General features: G+C 40.4%; 1 protein-coding gene and 1 pseudogene across 2 annotated transcripts in view; both read left to right on the forward strand.

The window, feature by feature from the left end:
* The window catches only part of cfdp1 (chromatin remodeling protein CFDP1), a 39,697-nt gene that overhangs the window by 1,584 nt on the left and 14,992 nt on the right, over window positions 1-23,121 (forward strand). For both annotated transcript variants that reach the window (XM_088006641.1, XM_088006642.1), the window contains exons 3-5: window positions 410-530; window positions 3,442-3,613; window positions 7,661-7,770. In XM_088006641.1, coding sequence (XP_087862767.1) covers window positions 410-530; window positions 3,442-3,613; window positions 7,661-7,770 — 403 coding nt within the window. The remainder of the gene's footprint in view (window positions 1-409; window positions 531-3,441; window positions 3,614-7,660; window positions 7,771-23,121) is intronic.
* On the forward strand, window positions 7,777-11,986 carry LOC148159534 (uncharacterized; annotated as a pseudogene).

Here is a 23,121-nt window from a genome sequence, read left to right on the forward strand (position 1 = left end):
TAATTCACTTTGGCTCTAAACACAGTGGGTGTTGAAATGTCAATCTGCCTCAGTGTCTGTCAGTTGACCAGTGAGCTCCAGGTTGTGTCTAAATCGTCTTTCAGCTCCTGCTTCAGCACACAGCTGCTAGAAGTTCATGGAAACTCATCTTGGTGAATGTAAACTATTGAATTTCAAGAAAGTTTTATTAAAACAATTATTTCTTTATTCAGATAATGTTTTATTGCAGAAATCGTTTTGATCATATTGATGGGCCAAAACAGGAAAGGTTCAGTCTGATCTGATGTCAGACAAAGAGGAAAAAAAGAGTGTCTTTTTATACACTGTATGTAAATATTTGCTTTCAAAACACAAACAGTAACTTTCTGTCTATTTTTAAAATTGTGTATGACACTGGTCTTTCTTTCAGACGATAACCTCAGTGAGGATGACATTAATGAGTGTGAGAAGGAAGACCCTCTCCATGAGGATGACACTGTGCCTCATCCTGACCTCAAGAAAAAAAAGAAAAGAAAAGACATCAGCAGGAAGTGAGTGTGAGACACAAAAATCAGGGGTCCAATCAAAAGAACAACTTCCTGTCGCAGTCAGAGACTGAGCTGCACAGGTGACGCCGCTGTCACTGTATGACTGCCAGGGGTGAAAGTAAGGGGGTACGGCAGGGTACTGCGTACCCCTAAAATATTTAGCGGGGGTACGCAGTACCTGCAAGAGAGGGGAGAGGCTGTCTGCTGTAAAAAATCAATGGGTTCACTGTGCAGCCATGTTGCACCCACTAATCAGCCGTGACTGATTAGTTTTTCAAAAACAATCTAAAACACGACTTAATCAGTTAATAAATCACTTTTTTCCAATTTCATATTGTTTCTGAACTGTTCGTGCTTAACTAGAGCAGCGGTGCAATATGTCGATCGTGGAAGGTTTTGAGTCGATCTCAGCATTAGGTGACAAACTGAACGCCGCCAGGAGGCTGAGACCAGCACGTCCTCCTCTGGCTGACTTAAAACGTTCGTAACTTTATTAAAGAACAACAACAACAAAATCAACAAAACGTGTTCAAATTAATGACCCAACAACAACAATAATCTCAGTGATTATTGTTTCAACAAGGTGTTGCGCAATTCTGTGCGTTTCGGTTCCATTACCAAAATAATCAACCACCGCTGTGGTCAGGGAGGCTTATTAATGATCGCAAAATAAATATCAAGCCTGAAAACCTGATATGAGAACGGACTGAATGTTTTTAACGTAATCTCTGGTTGTCTTGGGGAGCGCAAGAGGAGGTTGCCATGGCAACGGGTGTGCTTAAACGACAGAGAGACGGAGAGTAAAAATGTGCGAGTGGTTTAGAGTTGATCACCTGTTCAGGTTGTTTTATCTTTGTTTTCCTTTTCTGTGGCTCATCACAGCCGCTGTAGTTTCTGAACGTTCAATAAACAACAAACTTGGACTAATTATCTCGTTATTTGTGAGTATGCGTTATTTACAACAAACATCAAACACGGTAAATATGTTTCATTAAGTATTTAACAAATGGCTTCTACCGCGATAATTATGTGAAATTAAATTAATTGTCTAATATAAAAAAATAGTTTGATGCTGTCGGGCTCAGAGTCTGAGAGGCTTTTCCTTTATCAAACTTTTTTTTTTTGCCTCTTATTTAGTGGAAATATTGATGTTGATGAGATTTTCTCCAAAATTATAACCTTTTTCAACCTTTATAGCTCTATTGTTGAAACTGAGGCTCTAACATTCACAAATGACAGTGAAATAAAATCCAGTCCAACATCTGGTTTGAGGTGATTCCTCTGGAACCTGTTGGAGGAAAAATATCCCAACTTCAGAAGATGAGCTTTAACTTAACTGAGCTCTGTGGTTCCTCCTGTCAGTATGAGAGTCAGGGTGAGGAGGCGCCATGTTAGGAAGATGAAGCTGCAGGATCTTCAGAACAAACAGGTCATGATGCTGGGCTGCTGATTATCCCTCTGTCTGGACACAGGATCAATATAACCAGTTTAAAAGCTAAAATGAATGGTTATATGCCAGACATGGAAAACTGGGATGTACTCCATGCCATGATGTTCAGAATTTAGGTCTCATGGCATCTCAAGGTTCAACATTGCAGCCAGTGGACTGAAGGAAATACAGCTCTAATTTGTAACAATTCAAGAGCTACCAGCTTTTATCGCTTCACGAAAAAATTAATCAGCACATTAACTTCAAAGCACACAAAGAAGCTATATATATGTATATATATATATATATATATATATATATATATATATATATATATATATATGTTTTATTTTACTTTTTTTTGTCATAGTACCCCCAAGAATTTAAAACTACTTTCACCCCTGATGACTGCCTCATGATTGTGAGTGTGTGTCGTTTGGTATTATGACGTGATGATAGACAATAGTTGTGTGTTTGCACTAGTTAATGGATCTGTGGTAATGAAGTACGAGTGTTTGGAACTGATGGGATTGAAACAGAGTCAGGGCTCCTAACGACAGAGCACAGTCACATCTGAATCGGCTCTCAGCATTGATGTTCTGCCTCCAGGCTCTGAATGTTTTGTTTCAAAGATGGTTTGGTCATCAGAAACCAGGAATAAAAATCCAGACCAGAGATTATTTGACCTTAATATTAAAACACAAATGTCTCATTTTAAACAACACAATTTTTTGTGGTAAAACAAGCTAAAGAAATTACATTTTCATTTTTTAAATTTAAAATCTAAAAGCTGAAATTACCTGCAATGGAAAGCAAGAAATGACTTGTTTTTCCACTTTTGACACCAACTGCAGCGTCAAGACAAACTTGGAGCAACCTTCTGTCTGCCTCTGTGCTTGCTTGCGTGCATGTATGTGTGCGTGCGTGTGTGTGTGTGTGTGTGTGTGTGTGTGTGTGTGTGTGTGTGTGTGTGTGAGAGGTTTTTATCATTTCCATGTGTGTGCCGTGCCATGATACCAGGTGCCTGGTTATATCTGAGAAATATCTTCTCCGTTTTGAAAATATGAGAATAAATTTTTTATAATTAAAGTTTTTTAATTATAAAAAACGTATAATTAAATTATTTGCATTTAAAAACAAATATCAGAATTCTTTTGTATTTGTTTTTTTTATTGCTAGTTTCTGATAAAAAACTCCTTTTACCAAAACACATTCAGACAAAACTTAAATATATTTTACAATTAATTGGGTTTCATATGATTTCAGTGTGTTTACTTTATCATTCTCATCTAGATTTATTTGTGGGGTGAGCTGCTGCCATATAAATAAACTAATTTATAATGCAACATCTTCCACAGTACAATAAAAAAAGTATCTATTTTTTAAGTGAGTGTTTTCTTTATATTTAACTAAAAATGAGAGTTTGTTTCACAGTAAAATAAACATGATGATAATCGTAAAGATTTTATGAATCGTTTGAAACAGGAAGAGGAAAGAAGAGCTAAAGCAGGTAGAGGCTCAGCTGCCGAAGGAAGACAGTGATGATGAGGAGAAACGGAAGAAGAAGTCGGATGATCTTTGGGCCAGTTTCCTGTCCGATGTCGGGTCAAGACCCAAAGATTCTGCACCCAGCTGCCAGTCAGATTCCACTGAAAAGGTAAATTTGTTCTAGGGGAGATGTCTGTGTATTTAAAAACGTTGATGTTACCATGACAACCTTCTGAACTACAGATGGTTATCATCAGGGGTGAAAGTAGGCGGGTACGGTCAAGCTGCAGTACATAACTTTAATAAAAAATATGTTTTCTCCATATTTGTTAAAACTGTCACTATGTCGTAGCAGTTTGTTATGAGACAGATAATCAGTGAAAACAATCAATCAATGCACTGTTCTGACCAAAACAACCAATCAGAACTAGTAGGACGCTCTTAGCGCTGTCAATTAGCCTCATTCACTCACTGCTAAATGTGCTAATGGTGGAGAAGCAACTTATCATTGCAAGAAACCATTTATCTGCCATCATTGGTAGCTATGCTAACTAAACTGAGCATTCACAGTTTTGTGCTATGCTAGCTGCAGCATGGCACAAATCGAGGGGGAGGAAGGATGAGCAGCACCACATGAGATTGTGATTGACAGCACTAAAACTCTCCTGCCACTGACTGGTTGTTTCTAGCACTGGGAGAAGGCAGAGGAAATAGATTTTTCACAGATTACCTCTCATACCATACTGTCACAACATAATGACAGTTTTAACAAATATGTGGAAAAAAAATATTTATATAAAAGTTATATTCTGCAGCTTTAATTTCATTCAGGAGAGGACGGGTCAGGAGGGACGTGGGTTATAACTGCTGCTGACTGACTCACCTGTTAAGTGGTAAAAGGTACCAGGGACAAGTTAAATACATGAATATGTTGGTAATTTATTTCCTTAATTCATTAAATGCTAGTGAAATGGAGGCAAACAGTAGTCTGTAGCTAAGTTAATTATGCTAAATGGTTGATAATCTCACACAGTCTACTCGCCTCTCTTGGAGAAAAACTGGGTTATAAATTAACACTCTTGCCTTTTTCTTTATCTCCCTCTCTTTTTTTTGAAAACCTGATTTTATAATTTTTCTTAGCAGCATAGTAACTGCCACAATCGTTCATATCTTCCACTGACTGCTGCTGAACAGCGTCACTCTGAAGCGCTCCAAGCAGGAACAAGCCATGTAACGCAGGGAGGTTCAGGGCAAATATGGATGTGTGTTTTATGATATGGGAGTGGGAACATTAAATTTTTACTGCTAAAAACAATCTTTGAAAATGCAATATGATTAATTTTGTAATTGTGACAGGGCCCCGATTTTTTATTTTTTTTAATTTCTATGAACAAAAAATAAATAATTAAATTATGGAGGGCTACCTGTTGGTCAGGGCCCCCAGAATTGTCATCACTTTTCCCCCCTTTTACCACGCCGCTGCCTGCAAGAGAGGGGAGCGGCTGTCTGCTGTAAAAACAAAACAATGGGTTCACTGTCCAGCCATGAGTGCATCCACTAATCAGTCGTGACTGATTTGTTTTTCAAGAACAATCTAAAACACGACTTAATCAGTTAATGAATAGCTTTTTTTCCCCATCTCATATTGTTTCTGAACTGTTTGTGCTTTGCTAGATCAGCGGTGCAATACATGGATCGCGGAAGGTTTTGAGTCGATCTCGACATTAGGAGACAAACTGAACGCCGCCAGGAGGCTGAGACCAGCACGTCCTCCTCTAACTCCTTATCAAAACGTTCATAACTTTATTAAAGAACAACAGAAAACAATCATGCGTTCCAATTAATGACCCAACAAAAATAATAATTTCTGTAATTATTGTTTCAACAAGGTGTTGCACAATTTTGTGCGTTTCGGTTCCATTACCTAAATAACTAGCAGAGAAGGAGTTTAAAATTAACTAATCAACCACCGTTGTGTTCAGGGAGCACTTATTAATGATTGCAAAACAAATATCAAGCCTGAAAACCTAATATCGTAACGGACTCAATGTTATGTTTTTAACTTAATCTGTGCTCTTTTTGTGCAGCGCAGACGGTTGCCACGGCAACGGGTGTGCTTAAACGACAGAGAGAAAGTAAAAAGGTGCGAGTGGTTTTGAGTTGATCACCTGTTCAGGTTGTTTTACCTTTGTTTACCTTTGCTGTGGCGCTTTACAGCCGCTGTAGTTTCTGAACATTCAATAAACGACAATCTTACTTAGCTCTTTGTGAGTATACGTCATTTACAACAAACATCAAACACGGTAAATATGTTTCATTACGTATTTAACAAACAAATGGCTTCTACCGCGATAATTATGTGAAATTAAATTGTCTAATTTAAAAAGAAAGTTTTATTGCTCTCTGGCATCTTGCTTTGAGCTCAGAGTCTGAAAGGCTTTTCCTTTATCAAACTATTTTTTTTGCCTCTTATTTAGTGGAAATATTGATGTTGATGAGACTTCCTCCAAAATAATAACCGTTTTCAACCTTTATAGCTCCACTGTTGAAAATAAGAAGCTAACATTCACAAGTGACAGTGAAATAAAATCCAGTCCAACATCTGGTTTGAGGTGATTCCTCTGGAACCTGTTGGAGGAAAAATATACCAACTTCAGAAGATGAGCTTTAACCTAACAGAGCTCTGTGGTTCCTCCTATCAGTATGAGAGTCAGGGTGAGGAGGCGCCATGTTAGGAAGATGAAGCTGCAGGATCTTCAGAACAAACAGGTCATGATGCTGGGCTGCTGATTATCCCTCTGTCTGGACACAGGATCAATAGAACCAGTTTAAAAGCTAAAATGAATGGTTATATGCCAGACATGGAAAACTGGGATGCACTCCATGCCATGATGTTCAGAATTTAGGTCTCATGGCATCTCAAGGTGTCAACATTGCAGCCAGTGGGGTGAAGGAAATACAGCTGGGTAGCTCAATTCAAGAGCTTCGCAAAAAAGTTAATCAGAACAGAAACTCCAAAGCACATAAACATATATATATATATATATATATATATATATATATAGTTAAAGCTAGAGGAATAAAATATTAAACTTCTTTGCTCATTGTTTTTCCTCTAGTCTCCCGAATCCAGAGTTCCGCATGTACGCAGTGGAAAACACACAGAGAACAATTCACCATTCAACTTCAGACATATCTAGAGTTTTATTCAGACAATTAAATGCATAAAAACAAAACAGATCAGCATCACACCCAAATCATCAAGAAGTCCAAACCACAAAACAGACATTAATTACCTGAGAAAAGTAGAAAAATGAACAAAATGCAAAAATAGGAGAAAACGCAAAGGCGCCTTTGGGAGTTGCTCGTGCAGCTGTAAACAAAGCAATTCGGCTTGCTGATGTGAAGTGGAGACTTTTATTAAGAGGTGTAGTCCTAATTTTAATATATGCACTGAAGGTGTGTCCTCTCCTTCTAAACTTCTAAGCAGTTTCAAATTACTTGGATAGGATGTGGGACACCTATTCAAAACCAAAGAGAAAGAGAGAGCAAAGGTCACTCTGAAAACAGGATCTTCTCATGCCAGTTACATCTGGAGTCTTCTCCCAGTTCCTCCCTTTCTATGCATTTGAACAAAGACCCTAGTTGCCAGAAAGAGATTTATTTTTCACCTAGACCTTGCTCGTTTTCCTGCCTGAGTGATTCCATATCCCAAATACTAGTTTTGTTTTTCTCAAGATTTTAGTGTTTTTCTTACCTCATAGAAAATACCAAAGAATTTGACCTAGTACGTAAACAGACAGAAGTTATCTCTCCCATCCTGTTTTTCCCCATTACTTTTGTTTTTGTGAACTGCCTAGCACAGCACATCCTTTTCCTCTGATAGAAGACATTCTCTACTGAAGGCCCTTTTTCAAAACTGTTTGTGATTTTATGTAAGTTAAGAAAATCAGTTGTTATTTTAAATTGAATGATTATCAAAATCTGCCTAATTTAAAATCTACTCAAAATATTCATGTTCTATCTAATATTTCACATGCACCAAGGTTAACTGTTGCTAAAATTATATATATACACTCTTGTCATAGTACCCCCAAGAATTTGAAATTACTTTCACCCCTGGTTGTCATGGTAATTGATTGTCAGTTTGCAATCACCACTTTATGACTCTTTAAATGTCTTTGTCCTGGTTTGATGAATGTGTTTTTACTTACAGACTGAATGTTCAGTGTTAAAGGAGACTTCATTAAGTACAGAAGCCAAACCATCAGGACCGGCTAAAGTCACCATCACTAAAGTGTTTGACTTTGCTGGAGAGGAAGTGAGGTCAGTGTGTGAATCATGCTGCTGTTATGAGACAAATAACAGGTTCTATTTCATCCCTACTAACCGACAGAGGCGGTGCTTCAAGCACTGAATGATCATTCTTGTGCATGCACAGGTTGAGTACTAATGACAACAAAGTCACCTGTGACCTGCCGGGAACCCACGTGACTCTATATAGTCACATGGCACCCGGCGTTCAATCCCTTTTATTCTTCTCGCGCGCAGGTGTGTTGAGTACAGGCGTGTGGTCAAGTGAAGCTGGTTGCTTCTGTGTGTACCACTGTTGTCCTAGCTGCTTGTTGCTGGTAGCCCTGTGACCGATTTCGGTCGGAGCTGCGAGTAAGTGTCGCCTTCCAGGGGCTGCACAAGCTGTTTTCACCTTTACCAGATGTGCGGTCGCCTCTGCAACGACTAGTAAGTTTTGCTCTTTTCTCAACACTTTGATTTGCCACATTAATTGTTGTGGCTCTTTTGACTCACAGGTGGTGTTTCTGCTCACGCCGAGTTGATCTTCCTTTGTTGTCGTTTTATCTGACTCACTTGTTGCATTTGTGATTACGCTGAGTTCTTCTATAGTTTTGTTTATCTAAACTCACCAGTGGTGTTTTTGCTTGCGCTGAGTCCATCTTACTTTGTTGTTAATTATCTGACTCACCAGTGGCGTCTCTGCTCGTGCTGAGTTCATCTTTTGGTTAATTATTGGACTCGCTGGTGGCGTTTATGCTTACCCTGAGTTTGTAGCCTCTACAGGGGTTTTCCTACAATGGAGTCGCCAGTGGCGTTTTCTGCTCGTGTTGACTTCTTGTTGGTGGCGGGCTAATCACTCCTTTCAGTGGTATGATGCTGGATAATTTATGCTGCTCGACCTGTCTGGCTCTGCTTCAGCCCGACGTCGGGCATGACTTGTGTCTCTCCTGTCTCGGTGTGGAACATCTCCGGGAGGCGCTGTCGGATAACGCTTGCCCCAACTGTTGCGTCATGCCCCAGTCGGTCAGACTGGATCGGTTGGCTGCACTTGAGCAGCCTTCTGACTGGGCTGGCGCTGCGCTGCATAGTCTGTTGCCGCCGGGACAGATGATGTGCAAATGGCCTACTGTGGCTACACCTTTGGTGCCAGCGAAGCGAGCCAGACGGACTGATGCATGGAAGTTGTCCACAAGAGTGGATCACCTCACTACTGAGCTGGCCCAAATGAAGGCCCTCCTCCAGTCATTTCAGGCTGATGGTGATTGCGGCGACCCTTCCCGAGAGGGATGAAGCATCAGTCAATGACGACGATGTTATTTCGGTGGCGGCCTCTGGCACCCATTTCTGTGAGGTCCTTCCAGAGCTGGGCTCTGGGGCCTCTGGGTCCGACTCCATTGCCTCCCAGAAGGATACAGGGGAGTCTGTGACGGCCGCCGTTCGAACGGCTCTTGCCCGTTTACATATTGGTGTTCCTCAGGCCCACCCTGCAGCTTCCAGTGCATTCTTTAGGCGCAGTAGATCAGAGGCTGCCTTTGTGGTTCCTCCCTCGGAGGAGTATATATGGAATCTACATGCTTGCTGGTCAGACACCAAGGCACTTTCACATCTGACAACGGATGGCAGGGTCCTGGCAGCCATGCAGGAGGCACCCAGGGTTGGCTTGGGGCAGATGCCAGCGGTGGAACCGGGCATTGCCTCTCTTATTATCCCACCTGATGAGGCTTTGCGGCCCAATGCACGTTGTCCACGGCCTCAGTGCCGTATTACTGATGACCTTCTCTGCAAGGCGATTCTGGGTCCCGCATGGGCCGGATTGGGAACTCTCTCTCCCATCTTATGCTGTCTTCCTCCTTGGAATCTGTTCCACTGGACCATCCCACGCAAGACCTGGTTGATGCATCTCTGCAGGCCTTTGCTCTCATGAGAAGGGAGCTTGGATGCACACTCTCCATCCCGGTGCATGCTCGCCGCCAGGTCTGGTTGGCGCAGTCCCCACTTACTGAGCCTTGTAGTTGAACCCTCCAGGCCCTGCCTGTAGTTCCGGGGGAACTTCTCGGCTCTGCAGCACTTGACGCCTTGGACCGTACAGCTCAGGCCTCTCGAACAAGGCAGCAGCTGGCAGGGCTTCACAGACGTGATCGCCAACCAGTTGGCACTTGGGCAGCTGCAGGTCCTTCACGGAGGTCCTCGTGCCCATCTCCTTCTTCCATTGAGCCTCAAGGTCTGGTGCCAGGTCATCTTACCTCTTTCGAGCTGCACAGTCTGGCTGGTGTCCTCGGAGGCCTTCAAAGGGCCAGGGGGCCCGCAGATTGCCAGTAGTCAGCTATTTTACCCCGGGACAGCTCGGCTTCTGGGCCGCCTGCACCTGGACTTGCCCGTCACCCCAGGGGGTTAACAATATATTGAGCATGCTCCCAGAATTCAGGCGCAGCATGGCACTGCCTCTGGTGCAGTATCTTCGACTTCTGGGCGTGTTTACAGCTGCATCCGCCGTAGTGCCTTTGGGGCTGGTGTCATTGTGGCTCCTCCAGATGTGGTTGAACAGCTTGAATCTAGACTCCACAAAGAACACTCATCATCTCAGAAGACTTCGGGTGGGGCCTCAGTGTCTTCAGTCTCTCTCCCAGTTAAGGGTGAGGTTGTTTATGACGACGGGGGTTCCGCTTGGTTCCCTCCCATGCCGTCGGGAAGTTGTTTACGGATGCATCCTCCACGGGCTGGGGTGCAACCTGGCGGGGTCAAATGGCACAGGGGACATGGTCCCAGCGGAAGAGCAGAGAACACATCGATGTCCTGGAATTACAGGTTGTGCTTCTGCTTCTTCTGAGCTTTCTTCCAGGCTTGCAGAGGAAGCATGTGCTGGTGAGGTCAGACGACGCCACTGTGGTGTTTCACATTAACCACCAGGGGGGTACCAGGTCAAGGAAACTGTTGTGCTCGACTCAACGGCTTCTGACCTGGGTAGCTCCGCACTTGGCCAGCCTCAGAGCAGCCTACAACCCGGGGTCACAGAACATGCCAACAGATTTTCTATTCCGTCAGAAGCCGCTCCCAGGAGAGTGGAAGCTTCACCAAGAGGTAGTGGAGCGCATCTGGAAAGTCTTTAGCAGGGCGGACGTGGATCTCTTTGCCTCAAGGGACACATTTCACTGTCCCCTTTGGTTCTCCTTGGACAACAGCATCCCTCTGGGATACGATGCGCTGGCACATGACTGGCCCTGGACCCTCCTTTATGCCTTTCCACCATTCAGCTACTTTTTCAGACTCTCCTGAGGGTTTGTAAGGAGGGGCACAGGGTTCTGCTGGTGGCCTCCTTCTGGCCAGCGAGGACTTGGTTTCCTCTACTGCGTGAGGTCAGCTCCGGCTCGCCAATGCGTCTCCCCTCCCCCATCTTTCCCAGATAGGGGATCTGGGAAAAATGGGGGATCTTTCCCAGATTATGTATAGTGAAATAATCAGCTGGTCTCAGAGTCTTTATCATTATGTTTGGGCCAGCAATAAATTTCTATGAGACAAAATGAACAAAAAGGCTATTCGTCTTTCGGAAGGATGCCGTATGTATCTTTATGTGAATTTTAATCAAAATAATTATAATAATTGTGTGCATTTATGAGATTTTTAATCAACACATATGTTTGGAGCCACCTAGTGGTGTGATGAGTGGCTGCATGCAACTGGTCCTTCAGGCACTTTCGCGGCTTCCCCCACCAGAATTTTGAGGAGCGCTGGTGGAGGTAGGTGCAAGAGAGGCAGCTCTTCACTTCTTTTTTTACTTAGGGTCATATTTTTCTAGTTCAACAATTAAAGTACAGTAAGAATATTTAACATCTACAAATATAATTTGTAAAGTTTTCTCGTGGCTGGGCTGAAAAAATGTGACCCCTGTGAGTGGGAGCTGCGCCGGTTGGTGTTCGTGGCTGACCACTCAGTCACGACACTAACCGTGTCTTTTATTTTTCATCCTGTCGGACCACTTGCCTGCAGTCAAAGCCACATTGTGAAGCGTTTTTTATTCTGTATCACACTAGGTGGGTTCAAAGTATAAATATATATATATATATATATATAATGTTTTGTGAATGTTTTAACTGTCAACTGGTTTAACAGTTGTCTGTTATTTTGATGTTTTTGCTGTTGGATGTTATTTTTGAATTATTCGTTGGAAAAAATGATTTGTTTTGTTTTTGAGAATTTAACTGTTTTATTTATTGTTTAAACTATACGATCAAATCTAAAAAAAGAAAAAGAATTCTGAGGAGCGCTGGTGGAGCCTGTCGGACCACTTGCCTGCAGTCAAAGCCACATTGTGAAGCGTTTTTCATTCTGTATCATACTAGGTGACCGACAACGAAATAAGAAGAGTTACACTTGAAGCACCGCCTGTGGTGGTCAGTAGGGATGAAATAGAACAAATAGAACTAAAGTTACTACTGTAACTACGGTTCTATGAATCCCGGAAGACCGCCACAGTGCTTGGTCCCTCGGAATCCTTGCTTCTCGCAAGAAGGTTGAGGGATTGAACGCCGGGTGCCATGTGACTATATAGAGTCACGTGGGTCCCCGGCAGTTCACAGGTGACTTTGTTACCTCGACCTTTGTTATTACTCGACCTGCGCATGCGCAAGAATGATCATTCAGTACTTGAAGCACCGCCTCTGGTGGTCATCCGGGATTCATAGAATCGTAGTTACAGTAGTAACTTTCATTTTTGTTTTATTAAAGCTCAGAGACACAGAGCGCATTGTTTACATCATCAGTTATACAACTGTTTTGCTGTCAGTTCTCCTGTACGGGTGAGATCTATCATTTACACAATGAACAGCAAATGGAGCTGCACACGCACACAAGGACTATTGGGACTAAACTTAAATATACAGTAAAATATCATTACTGTACTATACACACATTTAAAATATGTTTTTGCTAATATTTTAATATTACATTATGCTTATTGAATTATTTTATAACACATAATAATGATACATTTGACATAGATCAACATTAAACAACTTAATCCCAAAAGAAAACAGAAATAATAAAAAAATAGAAAACAAATAAATGGCATGAATGGCAGAAAAACAAAAATAATTAAAAACTAAGGGGGAAAAAAATCATCTCTTAGCATCATTTTTAAAAATTTTCTTCAGTGGTAATGATATTTCCTCAAAATTTACTCCCTTTCCTCTAACAATATAGAGGCGTTTTTCCACTAGCCTGCCTCTTACTGGTTCGGTCTCGGTCCGCCTCGGCCAGAATCATTTTCCATTAGCAGATCTGGTAAGACCAAAATTACATCATATTAGCTTGGTGTGATGTGCATTTAATTTTTTTGCTTTTGGAAAGTAAAATTCATTCTATTGGTTTCCATGTTTTGGCTGCATTACCCAAATCCAAAAGGTTTCTCATTTAAAAAAAATAAAGTACCAGAATATAATTATATTTATATGTATAGTGAAATAATCAGCTGGTCTCAGAGTCTTTATCATTATGTTTGATCCAGCAATTACGGAAGCGCATTGCTATCACGCAGGAAAAAAAAAATTTCGAGCACTATCACGTTATAACGTGATACGTATCTCGTTAAAACGTGATAGTATCTCGTTAAAACGTGATACGTATGTCGTTAAAACGTGATACGTATGTCGTTAAAACGTGATACGTATGTCGTTAAAACGTGATACGTATGTCGTTAAAACGTGATACGTATGTCGTTAAAACGTGATAGTTATCTCGTTAAAACGTGATACGTATGTCGTTAAAACGTGATACGTATGTCGTTAAAACGTGATACGTATGTCGTTAAAACGTGATAGTTATCTCGTTAAAACGTGATACGTATGTCGTTAAAACGTGATACGTATGTCGTTAAAACGTGATAGTTATCTCGTTAAAACGTGATACGTATGTCGTTAAAACGTGATACGTATGTCGTTAAAACGTGATAGTTATCTCGTTAAAACGTGATACGTATGTCGTTAAAACGTGATACGTATGTCGTTAAAACGTGATAGTTATTTCGTTAAAACGTGATACGTATGTCGTTAAAACGTGATAGTTATCTCGTTAAAACGTGATACGTATGTCGTTAAAACGTGATACGTATGTCGTTAAAACGTGATACGTATGTCGTTAAAACGTGATAGTTATCTCGTTAAAACGTGATACGTATGTCGTTAAAACGTGATACGTATGTCGTTAAAACGTGATAGTTATCTCGTTAAAACGTGATACGTATGTCGTTAAAACGTGATACGTATGTCGTTAAAACGTGATAGTTATCTCGTTAAAACGTGATACGTATGTCGTTAAAACGTGATACGTATGTCGTTAAAACGTGATAGTTATCTCGTTAAAACGTGATACGTATGTCGTTAAAACGTGATAGTTATCTCGTTAAAACGTGATACGTATGTCGTTAAAACGTGATAGTTATCTCGTTAAAACGTGATAGTTATCTCGTTAAAACGTGATATTTATCTTGTTAAAACATGATAATTTTAGGTCCAGGAAGTGGCGGTATTATGCTAGGCTAGTACAGTGGCTAACATGAATTGGTCAGGTTTCCTTTCATGTTTGGTCTACAACATGTAGAGATACGGATGCTGCTTTGCACTGTGGTTAAAGCCATTAATAGCATGCGTACTCTGAGCAGGATCCTAAACAGAACGGGACTGCACCGAAGGAAACGTCAGTCCGGTCCTCTAGCTGTAGCGGCGTTCCTGACTGGATCGAAGCTCAAGTTGGCTTCCGATTGTAGCTTCTGATTTGGGAAATGGCTAAAGGGAGATTATAACGGAGGCTCAGACGTATTTGCTGAACAGTTTCTGTTCAGATTTGTTTTAACAGTACACTTGCTGAACAACGGCAACGGCTGTTCGTAACCAAGCAACCGAAATCAACAGAAGGCTCGATAGTGGCAAAAGACAAAACTAGATCCTGTTAAGCATTCTTCAAAATAAAAGACTTCCTCTCTCCAAAATAAATCATAAATCAGCAAAAGCTGAATGGCCTCCTTTAAACGTCCTGAGAAACAATCACCTAATGATCGTGATTCATAAATCTCTACTCGGCTTGGCTCCAGCATCCTTAAACTTTCTTTTACATAGGTCTGTTAATTCCCATTCTTTACGTTTTAACAATATTTTTCTTTTACATGTTTCACTTTTCTGAACTGAAAAAGGGAAGCAAGCTTTTAGTGTGATGGCTCCTACAGCCTGGAATCAGCTCCAGTCTGAAATATAAAGATGTCAAAGCTGGTTTCACTGGACTTATTTCGAGCGATTCTTAAAAACAGACGAGATTCTATTAAACAGTGTCACTGTTTTTAAATGCTTTTCTACTGTTTTACACTTCTGCATATGCATTAATTAATTTTATTTTGTAACCAGGTTGCTGTGTGTTGCAGACTTCTACCCAGGTCCCTCTTGAAAATAAGATAAGATGTGTATCTCAACGGGGTTTACCTGATAAAATAAAATAAAAAAATAAAATAATATTTGTCAAATATTGGTCAACAATTTTTAATATTTGTCGACAAACAAGGAGCAAAGAAGAGACACCTCTCCTTTACCATATAGGTGACTTAAAATAATGTTTTCTAATGGAGACAAAGAGGGTAGATAAAGATTATTGTGTTGCTTTGATAAAATAAAACTCTGAACTTGAACGTAGTTATAGAAATATTTTGTAGGAATATCATGTTTGTTTTTAATTTCTTCAAGTTACATAAATACCTTCCCTGAAAAAAGATCAGACACTTTAGTTATATTCTTAGCAGTTTAAATCCTGCTCTACATGGATGAACATTACATCGGATAGTTGTTGCATTTCTCCCAAATAATCAAGTGTTTTTTGCCAGATAATCATTGTATTTTTCAGAAATGGGTATTTTGTTTGCTTAATTAACATTTTCCTGCCTGATGAGTACATGTACAAGTCTATAGCAATAGAGATCAAGTGGGATACAATAGTAACCCATGCTGGGGGCTGTCTGGCAGTAAAGTAAAACATTGCTGCCCTGATCTGGGTTGAAATAACATAATAGGTTTGATAATTGTTAACACCCTCTGTCATATGGCTGATAAAAGACAGACAGTTTCATTCTCGGGCGTTTACCATTTAAGTGAAGTTGGAAAAAGTTATATTTAGCTCCTTAAAGAAGAAGGGGAGTGAGGAAATTGAAACTGATTGGAAAACATATAAGAATTTTGGCAATATTGTAATTTTTATAATATTGATGTGACCAATTAAGGAGATGAGTAGCATCTTTAACTATTAAACTTTTAAAGCTAACATACTTAGACACTTCTGATCTGGAATAGATTATTCATCTCTGATGCTACGTTGCATCACTATAAATCGGAATCTGAAAAGTTGTTGGCATTATTATCCCAGCTGATGGATCCTTGTAAGCCACACAAAAAGGCAGGTGCTCTAGGACAAAAAAGTGAAAGAAAACAGAAGGTTAAAATAATAACAAATATTGTAAATGTGATAGGAGTTTATTTCTAATGCATTCCAGATGCAAACATATTTTTAAATCTCTCATTGCTGAGGTTTCAAATCAGATAAAGATTTCACAAATCACAAACTAGGTTTGAAATATTCTGCCATTAGCGTAGATTAGAATAATCTACTCCAGATTTGAAGTGTCGATGTATGTTCGTTTTTAAAGCAGAACAAATGATTTCTTAACATTTATATGTTAAATATAATTTCCATGATTAGTTACTTATTTACAGTCATATGTCAAGTCATATGTTAAGTATAATTTACATGATTATTATTATTCACCGAATTTAACTTGATTGTACACAATTCCAAAAGGTGACGTGAAAAATAATTAAATTCAAAGCTTTATGTATGATTTATTTTGGAGAGAGGAAGTCTTTTATTTTGAAGAATGCTTAACAGGATCTAGTTTTGTCTTTTGCCACTATCGAGCCTTCTGTTGATTTCGGTTGCTTGGTTACGAACAGCCGTTGCCGTTGTTCAGCAAGTGTACTGTTAAAACAAATCTGAACAGAAACTGTTCAGCAAATACGTCTGAGCCTCCGTTATAATCTCCCTTTAGCCATTTCCCAAATCAGAAGCTACAATCGGAAGCCAACTTGAGCTTCGATCCAGTCAGGAACGCCGCTACAGCTAGAGGACCGGACTGACGTTTCCTTCGGTGCAGTCCCGTTCTGTTTAGGATCCTGCTCAGAGTAGGCATGCTATTAATGGTTTTAACCACAGTGCAAAGCAGCATCCGTATCTCTACATGTTGTAGACCAAACATGAAAGGAAACCTGACCAATTCATGTTAGCCACTGTACTAGCCTAGCATAATACCGCCACTTCCTGGACCTAAAATTATCATGTTTTAACAAGATAAATATCACGTTTTAACAAGATAACTATCACGTTTTAACGAGATAACTATCACGTTTTAACGACATACGTATCACGTTTTAACGAGATAACTATCACGTTTTAACGACATACGTATCACGTTTTAACGAGATAACTATCACGTTTTAACGACATACGTATCACGTTTTAACGACATACGTATCACGTTTTAACGAGATAACTATCACGTTTTAACGACATACGTATCACGTTTTAACGACATACGTATCACGTTTTAACGAGATAACTATCACGTTTTAACGACATACGTATCACGTTTTAACGACATACGTATCACGTTTTAACGAGATAACTATCACGTTTTAACGACATACGTATCACGTTTTAACGACATACGTATCACGTTTTAACGACATACGTATCACGTTTTAACGAGATAACTATCACGTTTTAACGACATACGTATCACGTTTTAACGAGATACGTATCACGTTTTAACGACATACGTATCACGTTTTAACGAGATACGTATCACGTTATAACGTGATAGCGCTCGAAATTTTTTTTTTCCTGCGTGATAGCAATGCGCTTCCGTAAGCAATAAATTTCTATGAGACAAAATGAAATATGTGGGTTTATTTGAGTCCGTCAGAATCAGAACCGCAATGTTTTGGTTCTGATGAACCTTGAATACAAACATCAGTGACACTCAGCTGATGTTTGTATCCACTGACTTTAAAACCCAAGGATCTCTTGCCAAAAATGAATGTTTCAAACAAATTCTTCCTATTTGCTTTATCTTCCATATCTCTTTGACTCTGTCATGGTTCTCTCGTCTCTGATGGCTATTGAAATTCATTTTTATTTGTTAAATAACATGGCACAATATTAAAGTTTAATCATGGTGTTTATGTTTTGTCTTTATCAAGTAATATTGCTCCAATCCGTCCCACTCGGGTGTCTGTCACCCACATAATTTGTGGAACACGCAGCAAATATAATCTCTGGCACTTTTTCTGGTCTACAAACCCGGAGTGTTGGAGCCTATTAAGAATTAGATTTATTTTTTGCTAAATTATTAATTTCCACAGATTTAAAGCCCTGTGAATGGTAGATCTATTGTTGTATATTTATGTATTTATTTATTTGTTTTGCTTAGACCCTCCTCCTCGTCAGTCAGCCTCCTGCAGTGATTAGCAGGCAGAAGCAGCTGCTGGGGCTGATCTGATTGTTTGGTGAAGGAGTGAGGAGTGAAAAGGTTTTCGTACCGCAAATTAACGTTTTATTTGAAGTCAACTCGGAGATTTTTTTTTATTTTTATAAGTAAAAGAAACTCCTTTGAAATAGGAAAAGTCTCTGCGAGTGCTTTTTTTTGTTTTTGAGTGAGTCGAAAACCTCCTTCTGTGGGACTACTCTGGCATTTTTGTTTTCTGGAACTTTTGTGATGCAAGAGTGGCCATAACACGGAGCATCAAGACATATCGCTGCTGTCATCATTTGATGTTTTACTGGATTTATAAGACAGTCCTGCTGCTCATAGTTGGCGGAAATTTGTCATCATCATATTATTATTAGGCCCGAGCAGCTAAGCGCTGCGAGAGCCTATTGAAACTGTACTGTTTATTATTTTTTTTATTTAGCTAAGCGCTGCGAGAGCCTATTGAAACTGTACTGTTTATTATTTTTTTTATTTACCCAAATGAATTGGCTTTTTGGGGGCTTTCTCATATTCAAAAACTCACCAAACTTGGCGGGGGCATAGAGCCCGTGTAAAATTTACGTATTTTAAGGTCCCCAGAAAAATCGCACAAGAAACGGCTCAAGGGCGCCACCTAGCAACTTTCAAAAGACCCTTTCCTATTCACTTACTTTATCGTAGAGACTTGAAACTTGGTACACTTGTAGAGCTCCCCAAGACACTCTGAATTTACAATTAATGTCATAGTGCAAGTATCACAGATTGTCGGCCATTTTGGATTGAATTTCCGATTTTGACCCGATTTTGGCCGTTTACAGGGTTCGCATTTGATCGAACTTGTCCTAGGGATTTCGATCGATCGGCTTCAAACTCGGTCAGATCGTTCATAAGGCATGGCCGATCCAAAGTTATCAAAGGTTTGCGTTTTCGACCTTCCTGAAGGGGGGTTACCTGGGGTCAAAGTTCATGGATTCGCCATGAAACACAAAACGGTTATAACTTTTACAAAAAAACTCACAGCGGCACCAAGCTATCAGTGATTGATCATCATCGGGTCCCCTACAATACCCAATGGTCAAATGATGACATCACTTAGGCCACGCCCCCTGAGACCAGGAAGTGTCATGTTTTACTGTGAACGGTCGCTATCTGACCCCTTTGACCTAATCAACATGAAACTGTGTCATCAGACAGAAAACATGTTGGTGTGTCATGGATTCCAACCCTGTGTGGTTGCCATGGAGCAGGTGGGCGTGGCAGCATGGCGAAGTGACCTGTAACGCCGTGTCCTTACGTTTGGCTGTGGATTCCACAATTTTGAGCCCAGTTGCACCAAACTTGACATGACTGATCCTGGTGGGATGCCTGACGATCCTATGTCGTCATAGTCTGACGTCATCTAAGCCCCGCCCCCTCAGAACAGGAAGTGCTTTTTTTTCCTTGGAAAGCTGCCTTTCTGGCTCACTGCACCTAATCAACATGATTCTGTGTTGGATGACAGATAACATGTTAGTCTCACTTGCTTTAAAGCACCAACAGTTTTCAGGAAAGGGCGTGGCCATGGCAGCGCGGCGAAGCAGAGGAAACGCCGCCGCCATACGTTTGGCTCTAGATTCCACATCGTTCAGCCCAGCTGCACCAAACTCACTAGGATGCATCCTTATTCATCCCCGAACAGGAATCCATAACAGTCGTTGATGGGCGTGGCCTAATTTCTCTACAGCGCCCCCTAGAATTTTTTAAATAAGCAGCCCCAAGCCATTCTTTAACCTAGAATTATGAAACTTGGTACAGATGTGTATAATGTCAGGACCTACAAAAAAGTCTCTTGGAGCCATGGTGCAAACCCAACAGGAAGTCGGCCATTTTGGATCAAAATCCGCCATTTACTGTTTTTCATAGACGTCGCATCTGATCTATCTCCTCCTACAGCTTTCAAGATACAGACTTCAAACTCAGTCAGCAGAGAGTTGAGACATTAAAGGTCAGAAGTTATCACAGGAATTTTTGTGTGTCAAAGCATGTGGGCGTGGCTAAGTCCCAAACTTTGACTATTCACCATTAAGCATCAAAGTGACATAACATGCACATACAAGGTCACAGCTGCATCAGACTTTCTATATCTCATTATAGACCAGTCCTCATCACAGTTAGGTGGTCAATTGATGACATCACCTTAGCCCCGCCCACTTCCGACAGGAAGTCACCTGTTTTTTCTACTGTATGTCTTACTTTTACTGTAATTCATATGGGTTTCATCCTTTGCAGACTGACATAAAATGACATGATAATGACCTGTCATGATGAACTCTACTGATTCGTGGGGGCGTGGCAAAATGGCCATCCCTCGCCATATGCATATGATCGTCCCAAACTTTGACTATTCGCCATAAATCATGAAAGTGAGATAACATGCACATACGAGGTCACAGCTGCATCAGACTTTCTATGTCTCATTATAGACCAGCCATCATCACAGTTAGGTGGTCGATTGATGACATCACCTTAGCCCCGCCCACTTCCGACAAGAAGTCACCTGTTTTTTCTACTGTATGTCTTACTTTTACACTCTAAAACATGTTGGTGTGTCATGGATTCCAACCCTGTGCAGACTGACATAAAATGAGATGATGATGAACTCTGTAAATGCCTACTGACCCGTGGGGGCATGGCAAAATGGCTGTCCCTCGCCATATGCATATGATCGTCTCTTATTCACAAACGCATCATCCAATTTGCACCAGACTTTTTATGAGTGACACTTGTGAACCTCAAAGGAGCCCAATAGAGTTTTATTGTAATTTGACTCCACTGCGCCCCCTAAGTTAATCAAACAGCTGTATCTCAGTAAGCAGAGAGTTGAGACATTAAAGGTCAGAAGTTGTCACAGGAATTTTTGTGTGTCAAAGCATGTGGGCGTGGCTTAGTCCAAAACTTTGACTATTCACCATGAAACATGAATGTGAAATAACTTCCAAATGCCAGGTCACAGCTGCATCAGACTTTCTATGTCTCATTATAGACCTGACCTCATTATAGTTAGGTGGTCGATTGATGACATCAGCTTAGCCCCGCCCACTTCCGACAGGAAGTCACCTGTTTTTGTCTACTGTATGTCTTGCTTTTACTCTCTAATTGATATGGGTTTCATCCTTTGCAGACTGACATGAAATGAAATGATAATGACCTCTGTCATGATGAACTCTACTGACCCGTGTGGGTGTGGCAAAAATGGCTGTCCCTCGCCATATGCATACGATCGTCTCTTATTCACACACGCATCATCCGATTTACACCAGACTTTTTATGAGTGACACTTGTGAACCTCTAAGGAGCCCAATAGAGATTTATTGCAATTTGACTCCACCACGCCCCATAGGTTAATAAAACAGCTGTATCTCCTCTCTACATGGCCCAATCTGCTCCAGATTTTGGGTGCATCGCCAGGGAGCTCTACCGAAGGCATCAAAGCGGATCGCCCGGAGCACGGCGCGCGAGCGTCAGCGGTGGCTGGCGGGAGGCGGTGCTGGAACATCCGCGGTGGCTATAGGCTCGAGCGGCGCTTGGCTGCGAGGGCCGCTTGAGGCTCCGCGGAGCTTTAATTATTATTATTATTATTATTATTTTTTTTTTTAATATGTTTTAAAAATTTCCAGATATATGACCAGTCATGTTTTCTGTCATTGTATCTATTGTCATCACATAGTGCAGTTTCCTTAAATATGTAAATAAAATATTTGATAACACTTTATTTGAAGGGGTGTGAATAAGACTGACATCACTCTGTCATAAACATGACATAACACCTGTCATGAGCATCAGTAAGTCTTCATGAATATTTATGACTGTTGTCATAAAGTATCATTCGGTAAATCGTGACACTTTTAATACAAAGTTGACATTATTCAAAATGTCTTTATGACAACTTGACATTAATCTAGACAAAAATGTCTTTATGACAACTTGACATTAACCAAGAATCATATGTCATAAATATGTCATAATAGTAGTCATAACAATTTAATTATTACACTATCAAAAGCTTTAACAAAACTGCTATTAATATTCCCACTACCTGAAATAAAGCGAAACAAGTAGGACCAACAATAAAGATTTCATTAAGCTTTATTACACTGTCAAATGATTTAATAAGTCATTAGCAATTTTTTTACATTAAGTAAAGTTGAACAAGTAGCACCACTTATGAATATGTCATTAAGTGTTATTACAGTGCCATTAATATTATCTCTTACCTCAAGTAAAGTGAAAAAGTATCAACAGTTATGAAGATGTAATTATCATTAGCTAACATGGGTCTTCATGTGGCTAAAGTTGCCAAAGCAAAGAACACAGTGTGTCACATCAGCCAAGTTGCTAAATAATGCACATAAAGGATAACTTTGACTAACATATTAGCTTTTAATTTGCTAGATTAAAATTGGAGGGAAAAAACTATTTGCCTGTGTTTAAAATATGTTTAATATTAAGGGCTAACGTTACAGTAATGGAGTTGAATAACTTTAGCTAACATTAACTTACAGTAAGGTAGGATTGGGTTGAATTGCTTATAGCTAACATTAGGGCTGAAACGATTCCTCGAATGATTCGAGTACCTCGATTACTAAAATTCCTCGAGGAAAATTTACCTGCCTCGAAGCTTCGTTAATTTATGTTTTATTAGTTAGCGCACTGTGTTCCGGCCGGGACTTCATTTGCGTTGCGCGGAGCTCTCACTTCCGCCTCTGAGTTGTTGACAAAAGCTAAGTCTCAGCGGCATAAAGTCCAATCTTCAAGATTGGCCCGTGGGAATTTTATTGATTGATGATAATGCC

Source organism: Poecilia mexicana, unplaced genomic scaffold (genome assembly GCF_051168715.1).
Source record: "Poecilia mexicana isolate PSO_F unplaced genomic scaffold, ASM5116871v1 scaffold_6, whole genome shotgun sequence".
Lineage (NCBI taxonomy): Eukaryota > Metazoa > Chordata > Actinopteri > Cyprinodontiformes > Poeciliidae > Poecilia > Poecilia mexicana.